General features: G+C 44.5%; 1 protein-coding gene, 1 long non-coding RNA gene and 1 pseudogene across 3 annotated transcripts; 2 read left to right on the top strand and 1 right to left on the bottom strand.

The window, feature by feature from the left end:
- The first annotated feature begins 871 nt into the window (after positions 1-871).
- On the top strand, positions 872-2,876 carry LOC125541487 (uncharacterized). 2 transcript variants are annotated; one of them, XR_015615085.1, is made up of 3 exons: positions 872-1,478; positions 1,675-2,008; positions 2,356-2,876. It is a non-coding gene; the product is annotated as an uncharacterized LOC125541487 (long non-coding RNA). The 2 variants fall into 2 exon arrangements; XR_007297549.2 differs by having other exon boundaries at positions 874-1,821; positions 1,914-2,008; positions 2,356-2,873.
- Positions 2,877-8,624: 5,748 nt separating this feature from the next.
- LOC147984943 (protein FAR1-RELATED SEQUENCE 5-like) lies at positions 8,625-9,736 on the top strand. Its single transcript, XM_087541329.1, has 3 exons — positions 8,625-9,068; positions 9,192-9,393; positions 9,582-9,736. Exons 1-3 carry the CDS (start codon positions 8,625-8,627, stop codon positions 9,734-9,736), a joined length of 801 nt encoding a protein of 266 aa, XP_087397455.1.
- A 184-nt stretch (positions 9,737-9,920) lies between these two features.
- On the bottom strand, positions 9,921-14,450 carry LOC147984942 (uncharacterized; annotated as a pseudogene).
- Positions 14,451-15,490: the final 1,040 nt, after the last annotated feature.

Here is a 15,490-nt window from a genome sequence, read left to right as displayed (position 1 = left end):
CGGTTCAGAACAGTAGAAGAAAGCAGTGCGCATAGCTTTCCAATGCAGTTCGGAAGTGTTATGAGAATAGACCGGCTGCGGGCACGGCTTTCCTATCAACACTAGCTGCGGACACTGCTATCTGAACCTTTGGTTTGCCTCCAGATTCGTACTTTGCTGAGGATAAGGTTCTGATTTATTGAATTATTGGTGAGCTCATTGACTAACAAGGAAGCCACGTGCTGCTGCTTTACTAGTGCTTGGACGAAAATGGAAGCCTAGGGTCTGAACTGTCAGATGTATTGACGGTTGGCTTGCTGCTACTTTCCAACATCGGGGCTGCCATATGAAACAATTTTGGTAAGCCTAGCTTGTCGGTTTTGTGCGTTTGCTATGTGAGAAAGGTTCCGTCAGTGTCTTATTTCTTTAGCAAAATGACCATCCGGCATTTGTCTCTAGTCCTTACGGTTTGGAACTTTTGAATGCTAGACGTGGAAAGTCTCGTGGGTTGAATACCTCCATGGTCATATTGGTTCATTTGTATTTTTCCTCATCTTTGTTCTAGTAGCAGGGAGCTTGAAAATGGCGCATCATTTACTCTGATTCAGTCTGAAACCGGTGCTGACGAAGATTACAAGTTACTGTATCATAGCAAAACATGGATACTGTACTTATGAATGTTGTTATAACAAAAAGACGGTCCGTTCCTCCTTCGTTTGACCAACCTGCTCTTCTGTCTTCTGACCACACAAATACTATTAAGTGCTGTTGGGCATTTTTTAAAGGCAAAACGTTAAGTGTTGCTGGTAGTGCACATGACATGCCGATAGGACAACACTATTCTAATCTCAGGATTAGAATAATTATTTGGATCACAACTATCTATATAGGCCTGATGGGGGTGTTCCCGAACTCCTGAACAAACAAAAGAACCGGCCCACCCGGCCGTCTCCCACCTCCCGATCCCCACATATCCTGCCGCCGCACCCCCACCCCCGGGACCGCCGGTGAACCACCGCCCGGCCCAGCGCGCCTCCCAGGCCCGGCCGCGCGGGACCTCCAGCCGCTGCGGGCCACGCCCACACACCCTGAGCATCGCCGCAAGATGCAGGTCTCCCCGAGCGCTGCCGCCTGCTGCAGGTCGCCCCTAGCGCCTCCACGCACGGATCCGGCCGAAGCCCGTGAGATCCACCACCTCATCCCCTTGTCCACCCGCTCCTCCATCTCTGGGTCCGGCCCAATCCTCGTCCTCGTCCGCCGGCCAACTCGTCGGCCGCTGCCCCGTCCTGTCTCCACTGGCATCCTCATGAGCCATGGCTCCGTCCTCTCCTCCACTCCACACGCCTCCACCGGGCTCTACCACCATCCAGCGCACCACCACGTTGGCACATCTGCGCATCTCCTCTCCTTCCCGCGGATGCCACCGACAAGATCAAGCTCCAGCATCTGCCTTCTCCCCATGATGCCTCCTTCCATTGGGATTTTGTAGTCATAGCATGGTAACGTCCAGTCTGTTCGCCACCGCCACCCACAAGCCGTTTGACTTCACATCACTAGGCCGTTCGCTAGTACTCCCTCCGTCCCAAAATATAAGAACGTTTCTAACACTAGCATAGTGTCAAAAACGTTCTTATATTCTGGGACAGAGGAAGTAGCTTATTGCAAAATCTCTCGCTAAAATTGATTGTTGGCCAGCTTTGCCTGATGCATCGGTCCTGATGAGACATGAAGTACTCCCTTGGTGTTCTTCTGCACCTACCCAAGCCCCCATGGATCCCAGTATCTTGTTCTCTTCTTTTTTTGGAATTGAAGTTCAGATAGAACAGAGAAAGAAAACTTCAGGTAGTTCTTGCATATAAATTCAGAAGAATGTTGTTCATACAGCGGTTGACTTTTCATTATAAATGTACGTACATGTTTATGCCTGCGCACAGCCGCTGCCTGCAACCCGTCTGACGCGGCCGCTCAAACTTCCCCTCGCCGGCGGTCGCGACGTCAATTGTGGCTGGATGGAGATGCAAAAATGGTGGTACGCACTAAAACAAATCCTCTCGACGGTCTGTCAGTAGCTGGGTAGTTTAGTTACTTGTTCTTGCATATGCCAGAGCAGTTTCCTTAAGTCCGCACTGAGCATAGGTCATGGCATCTATTTCTTATTTTTTTTGTATGAAAAATTATGAAAAGGAAGGAATGGTCTGGCCGGATGAGCAGTTCTAGTTGAGTTCTCCCTATGGATACTTCAAATTATATTTCCAAGTATTAAGTTCCCTTTGATATTTCATTAGTACTCCACCTTGCAAGCAAGGATACTCTAAAAATAAAAAACGTGATGTTTGATACACCACGGCTCAAGTTCTCTGTTATTTTCTGTTGAAGGTCATCGACAAGGCACATGGCGCATGAGGACGGTTGCCCGGACCTGACCTGCATCCTTTCTGCCTCCATCCGAACTGTGTCGGCCATGCGTCCGTCGACTTCGTCTGTCCTTGAGCACCTCTTCCACACAATCAACCGTGCATATATAGATACACATATACTCGTATACTTGAATTTCTTAGCTTCTAAACTCTCTGAATTTGTGTGCATGTTTATTGGTGCATGACATTGCATGGCTCCACCACTCAATTTGATATTTCAGTCAATGCTTAAACTTGATACAAAAAGAGCAAGAAATAGTGACAGATGATGTGTGTTTTTCAGGGATGTGAGCTGAGAATTTAGATGTTCCTTTCATAATATTTAGGGCATCGATCAAGTTCAGGCTAGTATATGGTCGTTAAAAACTAGTATGATATTATGTATTTATGGTTGTAGGAAAGATGGTTTCTACGTCAAAAGTATGTGGTAGTTGTGTGTGGGTGCGTGCGCGCGTGTGTTTCTGTGTGTGCTTGTGTGATGGGTGTCTCCTTTTTATTTTATTCATATGTAAAAAGGAAAAAAGAAGGTCTCATATATGAGATAAGTAATAAGTTAAAAAATGTAATAATGAAAAAATGTTTGTCCATGAAAATTCTCATATTCTTAAAATAAAGACCAAGAAGTTCAAGTAAAAAAAGAAGAATTTGATGTCTTTAAAAACTGTGTTTTTTCAAGTGTCAAAAAGATTTTCAACCAAGAAGTTCAAATTATAACAATCAAGGAGTTCAATGTTTATAGAAAAATTGAATGTCCTTGCTTCTTAAAAAACAGGAACTTCAAATTAAAAATAGCAAAACACGAAGTCCAAATTAACAAGATGGAGCTATTTAATGATTATAGAAAACTCAGATTTTTCTCGTTATTAAAGAATGGAAACAAGAAGTTCAAAAATTAAAATAATGCAGTAGTTTGATCTATAAAAATTGAAAAAACCAAATCTGCTAACGGGAAGATCATAAGAAGCTCAAACAGAAAAATACAGAAGTTCAAAAGATAACAATGCACTTTGAAGTGGATATTTCACCGTTTCTAAAATAAAAAAAAACAAGAAGTTCAAATTCTAAAAATAGAGCTGTTGAAAAATCATAAAAAGGATTTTCATCATTTCTAAATAAAAACTTCATTATTTAAGAACAAGCCCTCCCACCCCCGTTGTGGCCATGCTTGACCCACGACTTCTGGACATCATCGCGGTCAATCCTGTGCCTTTAATATTTCTTCAAGACACGCATTTTGAAAAAATGGAACCTGAAGATACTGGTTCTTTCGTCCGCCGAGCGGTGGATGCAGCACACTCCATCGCTGTAAAAAAAGGGTGCTCCCAGATACATAAATTTTCTCTTGCTTACGTGTGTTTCTCTCGGGCAGAAAGAGAGAAGTTCATCCTATCTACTGGTGTCGTTCAATGTGTATACTAAAAGAAGGGGGAAACAACATGTGAGCATCAGTGTGTGGGTGTTGTTCTATTGTGTGTGTGTGTAACTTTGCACAAAAATAAACTCTAGAAGTTCACAAAACCCTGAAAAGCCTACAAGTTAAAAGACAAAACAGTAGACAATTTTTCCATCTCTGAAACTAAACCAAGAAGTTGAAATTTAAGATACATAGCAAGTTCAATGTTTATAAGAAAATCAAAAAAATTTATATCTAAAGAAAAGCAAGAAGTTCAAATTAACATAACACATGACTTTGATGCTTATTTTTTTTAATAAAAAGAACATTGTTTTACGGTTTCAAAAAATGGAAAAATAAAGTATTTCAAATAAACCAAGAAGTCCAAATTATAAAAAAAATCAATATTTATAAGAAACACAGGTTTTCTTTGTTACTAAAGAATAAAACTGAAGAAGTTCAAATTAAAATAAAAAGAGTAGTTTGATGTTTAAAGAAAACTCAAATTCTTTCCATTTATAGGGAAAAAAGTATGAGGTTCAATTTAAAAAAAATGTTTGATGTTTATTTGAAAACATATTTTTTCTAAGAATAAGACTAAGAAGTTCAATTTGAAATAACATAGAAGTTCAAAGAATATAAAAAACTCAGATTTGTTGCAAGAAGTTCACGTGCACCCTCGTGCATGGTTCAGAATTTATATTGCGGGATGTCCGACCTCCAATTACATGTTTTAAAAATGACGAAAAATGACGCCGGACCTCCAATTGTGTGTAATTCGACGTATACACAAAAATGTGACAGAAGTTCGTAGTGAAAACAGCGAGAAGTTCAAGTACTGCAAGCAATGCATTTTAGGTGAGAATAGAAGTATAGAAAAATAAAAGCTTAAAAGGTTTGTTGACAGAAGTTCAAGTGCACTGTCCGGGGAATTTCAAAAATTCTTGCACGAGAGGTTCACCTTGTATTTCCATGTTCGATTTTTTCCGTATAAAAATCGAATACAATTCTTTACTCAAAATATGAAAAGGTGAAGTTCAAATTGAAATAACAGAGAAGTTCGGAGTTTATTAAAACATAGGATTTACCAGTTAAAAAAATAAAAAACACAAGCTATTTTTTTGCACTTTTAAAAACAACTCATATACGGAAAAAATGGTTGCTAGAAGTTCAAGTGCTCGGCGAGGAAAAGTTTAAAAAATTCTTGTGAGAGAGCTTCACCATGTATTTAGATGTCAAAAATACAAAAAAATATATGTTGTTTTTTGTGTTTTAAAATAATTCTCTCAAACCAGAGAGAAGTTCAGAGTGATAACGATCGGAAGTTCACGTACTACATGGTGTGTATTTCATATAATAAAAATACAATAAAGTGAAACTGAGTGAAGTTCAAACAGACATGTCCCAGAAGTTCAACTACTTCATGTGGTGCAAAAAACAGCACGTCAAAAAACAGAGTGAAGTTCAAACAAACATGCCCCAGAAGTTCAACTACTTCACACAGTGCATTTTCGTTCGCGATGAACGCATAAATCATGATCTCACCATTTTTTAATTTACCTCAAAACGGCAGGAATATCATTTGTGTAAGTTCAAGTCCTCGGTCGGAGAAAGTTAAAAAAATTATTGTGAGAGACATTTGTACAAAAGGAATATTATTTGTGTAACACTAACGAATGGATGAGAAAATTACAAACAAAAATACGTCACAGAAGTTCAACGTGAAAACAGCAGGAAGTTCAACTACTACGCTGAATGAATTTTAGATGAAAAACTTTTTAAATTGTCGTGAGTATGAAAACATGATCAACACGGGAAACTTGCGTGCTTACATCAGCTTTCCATCGGTATATCACCTGCTCAATTCCGGTGAATGGATGGAGAGTTACCAGCAGTGGATGGAGACCTACGAGCAAAAAAATCACGTGAAAAACAGAGTGAAGTTCAGGTACACGCGCCGAGAAGTTCAGGTTCTTCACACGGTGCATTTTCGAAGAATCTGTTTTGCGATAAAGGCAGAACGCATGATCCCGCCGTTTTCAAAATTACTTGAAAACAGCTAGAAATCAGAGAAAACCATCAACATGAAAAAGTTTCGCATTTTCCGTAGCTTTTCAGCGGTATATTATTTGCCCAATTCTGATAAAGTTTGTAGAAATTACGGCGAAAATACGTTTTTCGCCATTTTCGAAACTGACTTTAAACCGTAAAGAATTGGGAGAAACAATACATACCAAAAAGTTTCACATTTGTTCAAGTTTTCCAACGCAATATCATTTGCTGCATTCGGACGCACGGTTAAAAAATTAGCTCGAAAATACGTACTCGGTAAGACCTGGACCATTTTCTAAATTACTCTTAAACCATTCAAAATTAGAAAAAAACTTTCAAGATGAAAAAGTAGCGCATTTTCATAAGCTTTCCAACGCCGTATCATATGCCTCCATTGGATTAGTCGTTTAGATATGACATCGAAAAAATGAACTCAGCTGTTCGGTTTACGAAATTTTACGTTTTTTCAAATTACTCTTTAACCATAGGGAATTAGAGAAAACTTTCAACATGTGTAAGGAGCGGTTTTGCAGCAGCTTTCCAACGCCATATTATATGCCTCATTCCGATAAACGGTTTAGAAATGCGATCGAAAATACGATTCACGTTTTTTGTGCGAAGAAAAACGGTTTTCAAAACTTCTCTTAAACCGCTTATATTTTGCCAAAAATTTAAGTTGGTTCATGATATTGGTGTCCATAGCTTTCCAACGGTATATCGCAAGCCCCATTTGGGCAATGTTGGCGGAAGTTCAACCTAGTTCATAGGGAAGTTCAACGTACTACTAGCGGGGCAGGTCAGGTTGTGATCAGAATATTATTCTGATCCCATGATCAGAATAGTGTTTATGTATGTGTGTGTGTGTGTCTATATATACAGCCGAAGTTCAAGACGACCTAGGGCCGTCATACCATTGGGTCACTTTAAATTGCTAAACCTAGGTTGTTCAACACAACCTAGGACGTAGTGATAGGGCTGAATTGTAGTGCGCATCTTTTAAATTCTTAATACCATTGAGTCACTTTTCGAGTCTATTTTGCAGGTCTTCTTTCATCCAGGAATCGTGTAAGAGCATCTACAGTCGAACCTTTTATAGTCGCCTCATACGCCCAGATGGGCTGCTCGATCACTGTCCGGTCAGGTTTTTTCGCCCCAGACCTATGTTTCAAACGGGCCTCAAATGCCCGGACTAATCGTCACGCTCGCGAGCGTCTGCCTAACAAGCCCGGCCCACCACCGACCCCATGGATGTCCCATAAAAAAAACCATCAGCCTCGTCGGTCCGAAAACCTAGCTCGCTCACTCTCCTCTCTCACTCCATCCTCTCCTCTCCCCTCACCGATTTCGATCGAATCCGGCGCAATGTCCAGATCTGGCAACCGCTCCGACGACGCGGTGGATCCGGAGTATGAGCTTGCCCTCCGTGTCGCCTTGGAGCGGTCCAAATACGTCCTTTAACATGTAATCTGTTCAAAGTTTACATAGAAGGTTTCCTAATTGCAGTGACCTGCTCCTAGCTTAGCTCGGTTAGACTTGTTTTTTCTTTAAGTAATTCCTGATTGCAATGTCCTGTTACAGAAGCCAGTGGTAGTAAGAACCCTGAACACAACTTAGTATTTTCAGTTTTTTTAGAAATCAGAACCAATATCTTAGGGAAAAAACAAAAGGATTCTTATTCATCTCATTTTGATACAAAACTATCATGCGGTTAGCACAAGCTGGGCAACAAACTGCCACTTTCATGGGGGAGGGAATTGCATTAGGGTACAATATGAGTCAATATAGCTGAAACCAGGACAAAGAGGAAGAGCTCAAAAACTCCAGGTCAACGCAGTAGTGTGTGACACGAAAAAAGTTCTGCACTACAAGTTCAGCCATGATCCGAATAATAACTACAAGTTCAGCCATGATCTGAATAAGAATTATATCAATTGCGGCCACAAGCACGTGCATGGGCATCAAATCTTCTTCAACACCAGCAGCTCGCGGCATGCACACAATATCTTCAACAACTTTAACTAACTACAGCTTACGAGATTTCACATAAAAAGCACAAAATACATGCATGAAAGCAAAAAAATTGAGCCGAAAAATCAGTGGAGAAATCAGTCTCATTGCTACAGAGGAGGGGTAAGGAGTGAGCCAGAAGGAGGGTGGTGATGATTCCATGAACATCCGTTTTATTTTAAAAAAACTAGAGAAGGGAGGAGCAACAAGCAGCATGCTCTCTGAGCCGCTCTTTACATTGATAAAGCTTCACTAATCATACAACCTTGTCAGCAAGGAAAAACAATCCTAATCAAGCCAAAACAATAATTACAAAAGGAAAGGAAAGTTGAACTATGAAAAGCAAGCACAAGTGTGCTCATCCGTGCACGTGTATCTACCAGATGTAAAAAATTAGTTATGAATGTGAAGTTCAAATACATGAATCACAGAAGTTCAAGGACAAAAGCTGTAAGAATATATATATATATAACATGTTCAGAAAAATATAGTTATTTATGTGAAGTTCAAGCACTGGTACCACAGAAGTTCAACAACACTGCTTTAAGAAAAAATTTGAGTGTGACACTACTAGTTAGTCCTACTGCTACCTGTGAAGTTCAAGCACTAGTACCACAGAAGTTCAGCAACACTACTATAAGAAAAAATACATGTGACATTCTTAGATAGCCATACTGCTAGATGTGAAGTTCAAGTACTTGTACAACATAAGTTCACCATCAGTGCAAAAAATAATCAAGTTTCATTTTTTAATTCATGCAGACCAGTGCCCATCGATGGTGAAAGTTATACCACAATCATTTCCAAACACCGTCCACAAGCTATGTCGTTGGCACATCATGAAGAAGTACAGGGAATACCTCGCGTTGCTGTACAAAAAGTATAAAACATTCAAAGAGGAGTTCATAGCTATATTAAACTGGCCGCTGATGCCAACGGAGTTTGAAGATGCCTGGGCTGAACTCGTACATAAGTACAACCTGGAGAACGACCAGATGATGATGCAGGTGTGGAGTGATAGGAAGATGTGGATTTCAGCATATTACAAGAACATTTTCTGTGCTAGAATGACTTCCACACAACGAAGCGAGAGCATGAACCACGTGCTCAAGAAAGGGTTTGTCAAGGGGACCCAGAACCTACACAAGTTTGCTAGGTGGGCCAATGCTTGCATACAAACTCGGATGCAGAAGGAGAATGAGCAAACAATGACCAGCATGGTATGATGACAAAAAAAACACCCCCATCATGTTCTGTTTTCCTTCAACATGTGCACTTTGAATTTAAAAAAATGAAACCCATGACTTTGCTTCGACTAATATCTTACTTTTTGACATGTGCAGACCAATCCTGTGACAAAAATAACTTACGGCTACGAGGAATACATGTCTATCAAGTACAGGAGAGCCATGTACACCGAGATGAGGAATAGGATGAGAAAAGCCATGCTATTTCTCGCAAAGCGTACAACAGAGCACACTAAGTTCCTTGTGTACTACCACAACAAGCCTGGCCATGATGATGAAGAAAGATTTTCCTGGCAAAGTATGAATTCCAGGTTGTAGCTGACCCAGAGAATGAAATATATGAGTGTGAATGCAAGCTCTGAACACACACAGGTGAGCGGAAAAACAAACTCATTAAATAGCTAAACTAGTAGTATCATATCAAAATATATGAAACTCAATGCTGGCTCACAAACTATGTATTCTGCATTCAACACAAAAATGCAGGCCTGTTCTGCCTTCACATCATGAACATACTGGACTACCTGAAGCCTGACAAATTTCCAAACAAGTATATCCTCAAATGGTACACAAAGACTGCAAAATCACAACCAACCTTTGATACAAGGGACTACAACACAACCACATCGGATGGCAGCTAAATTTGATGCAGCTAAATTTGATGGTTAACAAGAAAGCGATGAGATGTGACCAGCAACATGACAGAGCCTACTATGTTCTCAAGAGGCTCGTGGAAGAGCTTGATGCAATACATTCAGCAAATCAAGCAGATGCTGACGAAAGGATGGCTGAAGAGGACGCTGAAATTGAAGATGACCTTCATTATTATGCAGCTGAAATGCTTAATGCCACTGCTGAAGCCAACCAATGCAAACAGGGTGATGGCCAATCAATGGAGCAGCGACAACAAGAGACGATGAAACTGCCGTTGTGTATTGTTCCAAGACTGAGGATTTCTACTGGGATTGGTTCCTCTGGCACCCCTGACTCGCTCACAGCATTCAGGTGGACCACATAAGCCACTGATCCTTGCTTGCAGGCTGGCAAAAGTTCCTGGGAAGACATCACAGAGCACTGGAGCTGGTCACTGGACACTGCTTGCATTTCCACTGAACCTTGATTAGTGGTGACTGTCATATGCTGTGCTTCCCAGTCAATATGCATGGGGCTGTGCTTCTTGAGCCAGTCCATTCCCAGAATAGCGTCATATACTCCCAACGAGATGAGCTTGAATCGGTGACAAATTCATGGCCATGAGATGTCCATGGACACTGCGGTATGAAGCTGTCACAATGCAACAAGGCGCCGTCTGCCACTTTGACTTTGCAAGCTTTGGGCATTTTGCAAACTCCTGATAGTTTAGCAGCCATACGATGATCCACAAAAGAAGATGAGCTGCCGGAGTCCACCAGTAATGACATCTCTCGGCCTTGGATCCATGCGTGAAGCTGCATCACACCCGGGCCAGCAGATCCATTGACAGCTTGTTTGGAGATAGTGCACAAGTTGTCTTCATCAGGTTCAGGTAGATCTTGTGTATGGTCGCCTAGCACATCCTCTGCTGCAAACAATGCCAGTAATTCTTCCACGACATGCATTTGTACTGTAGATGGGCATGTATGGTCTTTGCCCCACCTTTCTCCCCACTTAAATCAAAGACCGTGAGCGCGCCTGAAAGTGCGCAACGCCGATATCTTGCTGTTATCTGCACCTGAACCTTCCCTTGCTGCATCTGTGCCTCGCCGGTCTTCTGCACTGGCAGTGGGCATTGATGGCCGTAGCGAGCTTGTGGGGAGACTTGAGGTATTGGGCGCCGTCCAACGCGGCAGGGACGGCCAACTGGACGCAGCACGCATGGCAAACTCCCCGTCCGCAACTTCTTCCTGAAGCAGAGCCAACGAACACGCCGTGTCGAGGTCAAGCCGCCATTGAATGAGTACCACTGCTCGAATGTCCGCCCACAGACCCTCGATGAATCGTGTAAAGAAGAAATAAGGATGTGTCAATTCAGAGTAAGAGATCATATGATTCATCAATGTCTCAAAGCGTTTGATGAAATCAGCAACAGAATCCGTCTAACGTATCGCATAAAACTACCGGATGAGTAATTGATGTTTATCTTGCTCGAAGCGCGTACACAGCAGGGCTGTAAACAGCTCCCAGGCGAGGCCATCGATCTTGCGCTGCACTGACTGCAACCAAATTGCAGCAGGGCCCGAGAAATTCAGAATTGACATCGCAACCCACTAGGATTCGTTCACAGTGAACAATTGGAAATACTGCTCAACGAACGTTTTCCAGAGCCGAGGATTTTCACCCGAGAAGATAGGAAATGACATCGGTGGTGGGGATTGACCCAAAGTCGCCAGAACTTGCGAGGACAAAGGGGACGATATTTGGGACGGGATCAGGTCCATACCCGTGACCGGGGCAGTCACCGGTGACGCGGGGGTCACCGGCGAGTGTCCCCCGGAATGCAGTGGCGTGCCATGGCTTGGTTGCCCATGGATCTCGCACGCCCCCATTCAAGGGATTGCAGGCAGCGCCAATCCGTTGGATGGTGGAGACGAAGATGATGCTGCTTGGAGAGCGGCGACCGAGAGCTCCAACTGCATGAATCGCGCCTCCAACTCTGGCTCCCAGGTGACGAGGGAGTCGATCTGCGCCATTTGCGTCACCAAGGCCTGGAGGATGGCGTTGTTGTCGCTGTCCTGCTTGTTGGCGCGGGCGACGGCGTCGTCGCTCATCTTGTCGAGATAAGCCTTTAGCGCAGGATCCACGGTGGCGATGAGGTGGTCGTGCGCCTGCTTCTGGCGGCGGGTTTCCAGGGCGGCGAGTGGTTGGCGGCGGCGGCGGAGGGTGGCAGGTGGCTATCTGATACCAGGATGTTAGGATCTCGATCTATTCTTCTCTCTAGTTTCAGTATTACAGAGTTTCCCCACACGATACACTCGCTCCACAGGAGCCTGTCTTGTAAAAGAAGAAGAAAAGGAAAGTAGCCAGCCGTGCCGTTCGCCGTGATCCAAGCCCGGATGCCCTCTTGCTTGTGTGTGTTGCCTTAAGTTGCCTTCAGCCATTCTAGTCCCACGTACCGGCGGTTCGGGTGCTTGATCCGATGTGGCCTGTCGATGACGCGACCTCTGCCCTGATTGATGGCTTGCCCTTGATCTGTCGCCAGCGTGTCGTGGTTAGCTGCCCCTGCAGACGTCATGTCGCCCTTGACTATGGTTGCACTTGGGACGCTAACACAAGGACATAGGGGACTATCGCCCCATCAGCTTAATCCACCTGGTGGCCAAAATCTTCACCAAGACACTCTCTTTACGCCTTGCGCCAAAACTCGATGGGCTAGTTAGCAAGAGTCAAAATGCCTTCATTGTCGTCCCGCAGTCTCCATGATAACTTCATCCTCGTCAGGCAAATGATGCGTGTGTTGCACCAGCTACGTGCGCCCCGTGTTTTGCTCAAACTGGACCTGGCGCGTGCTTTCAACACCATCTCCTGGCCGTTCCTGTTTGAGGTGCTGTGCCAGTACGGATTCGGGCCTCGGTTTCTCGACTGGCTGGCCATCTTGCTCTCCATCGCTAGCACGAGCGTGCTGATCAATGGCGAGCTCGACCCCCCCAATCTGGCATCGGTGCGGGTTCCGACAGGGCGACTCCATGTCGCCTCAGCTCTTCGTCCAAGTTGTGGACACGCTGAGACGCCTCATCAAGCGTGCCGGGACGTTGGGTATCCTTGAGAAGCTACACCCCCGGCGCCTCATCCCGGAGATCTCACTATACGTCGACGATGTCGTGCTTTTTTGCCACCCGTCGCCGAGCGACACCGGCGCGATCAAGGCTATCCTTGAGCTCTTCAGACGCTCCTTCGGGCTGCTGGTGAACTACAACAAGAGCTCGTGATGGGGAGCATCCCACGACCATCCCCATGGACGCCACATCAACTATCCAAGCTCCAAGTGGACCAATGACATGGGCTAGGGCACGTGCTATTGAATCCGAGGTGACATCACTCCTACTTGAGTTTTCTCCCTCTTCAAGTGAGACATGGCTACTGCCTAAGTCCGAGATACTATGTGTCATCGGGTACAACGCTCAAGACTCGAAGCCGAGGACTGTAGATGAAGATACAGGCGTCAACACTCTGGACAGCCCAGAACTTCCGGCCCCCGGACCTTCCGGCCGACCTGGAGCTTCCGGCCGCCGATGACTTCGACCAGCCCAGGTGTGCCAACTCTCGGGTTAGCCCGGACCCCGTCCCGGACCTTCCGGCGCCCGGACCTTCCGGCCCCCAGATGCCAGCACATCTCCTCCGCGCCAACTCTCTGGTTAGGCCGGACCCTCCCCGGAACCTCCGGCGCCCGGAACTTCCGGCCCTGCCTGCGCGCAGCCACTTGGGCCAAGGCCCGTGTACCCTTTCGTCACCTAGACTATATATACTCTATCCCGTACAACTTTCTAGGGTTAGCGTTGGTTTAGCTCATACTTAGAGATAGAGCTTCGCTCATCCACATCGGATCTACTCCTCGTGAGAGACCGCGGCCTCTTCGGAGAAGATCCCTTTGGATTCAAGCCCCCTTCTAAGGGAAGATCCCCCCATGGATTCAAGACCCCCTCACGGAGAAGACCGACTACCTTTGTATCGTCCTTTGTTGGATTTGGATCGTGTATCTCTTTGTGTTTCGAGGATCTAGCACATGTGTGACTATTTCTTGTTGCTTGAGTGATTCTCTCGTGTTTCCCCTCATGATTTCCCTTGTTTTCCCCCTCGTGTTCCTCGTGTTCTTCGCGGGATCCGCTCCTTTTCGTGAAAGATTGGGCCACTAGGGTTCTACCCTACATCATCTTGGTATCAGAGCAAGGTTGATCATGATTTCGGAGCCTCCCCGTTGTGTTTCTAGCCTAATTTTGTTGTTTTTCGTCCTAATCTGAAAATCCCCACCAAAAATAGCCCCAATTTTTTTTGTGATTTGTTCGTGTGTTGAGATTTTGTTGGTTTTGATCCGTGAATTTTGTGTGTGGCTCGTAGATCTAGCCTCACCACCTTTATTTTCCTCCAATTTCTTCTTTTCCCCTTCGGATTTGGGCCTTTCCCCCAGTTTTCCCGCCCAAATCCACGATCCCGAAATCTCTGTTCTTGGCAGAATCCCGACCACCGGAACTTCCGGTCCAGCCCGGACTTTCCGGCCCCCGGACCTTCCGGCCTTCCCCGGAACCTCCGGACCCCGGACCCTCCGTCTTGCCCGGAACTTCCAGCTTCGACAGAAAGTTCGCACTACTTCCACAACTCCGCCCAAATTCCACCAAATTTTGTTCCGGTGCTCACCATATACCATATGTACTTCCTCATACCTCCTCCACTTCCGCATAACCCAACTATTTTTAGACCGTTTCGCTCCCCGACACAATTGCTACTTTGAGGTTTGAGAATTTGAGTTGCGGTACCGTATCCTTTTGTGTTTCGGCTATCTAGGTACGGTTTGACATCGACATCACCGCTGCTCATCTCCGCCACAGACGCGTCATCAACAACGACCACCTCGACTACGACTTGGTATTCGTGCCACCATTTTGACACCATACCGGAAGCAAGACCGGTAACCTCATCTTGGTATTGGACATATCACTCTTGTCACTACATTGATAGCCATCATAGCCTTACTCCTTTGCGTTTCTTACCCATCGAGACTAGCCATTGAGTATTGCCGGCAACGAGACTTGTGCACATTAGTGATCATACTTCCCATAGCATACATACATCATTGTTGCCTATATTGGTATCATCTCTTGTGTCACAAAGTTATCATCGCATACTCACTTGCTATCTTGGTTCGTCAAGCATTGCACGAGAAAAGAGCTCAAACATCAAAGGCCAACCAAGCTTTTAAGCAAAGAGGAAAGATAAGCAAAGAGCTTTTAAGCAAGAACCATAGCATCATACAACATTAAGATTGTCATACTCGATCATCTTGGATCATATCATAGCAACACCTTGCATTCAAAATATTTGGGATAGAAGTCGTTGCATTTTTGCTAAGTAGGTTGTGCACAAGTTCTTGTATCCGCCTATCGTGCAATCGTGCTAGCGTCTCTCTAGTGTTGTGCAACAAGAGCATTTTTGTGGATTCCACATTTTGGCTCACCCTTGGTTGCACAACCCCACTTATCTTTTTGCGTGTGTGTTTCCGTGTACCTTATATGCTTGGTCTACTTGTTACATTGCATCTTGCAAATCTTTTCCAACATTATTGAAGCTCACTTACAATTGCACCAAATTTTGTGCCACCATCCTAACCAAGCTCCACCAAAAACTTGTGTAGGTGTGAGAAACCGACAAGAACTCGTACCAATTGTGCTATTTCCTTGTCCTACATTGGAGTGATCCTCGATCCA

The sequence above is a fragment of the Triticum urartu genome, chromosome 2A (genome assembly GCF_056163025.1).
Source record: "Triticum urartu cultivar PI428250 chromosome 2A, HENAU_Tu73, whole genome shotgun sequence".
NCBI lineage: Eukaryota > Viridiplantae > Streptophyta > Magnoliopsida > Poales > Poaceae > Triticum > Triticum urartu.
This window is presented reverse-complemented; position numbering and strand designations above follow the sequence as displayed.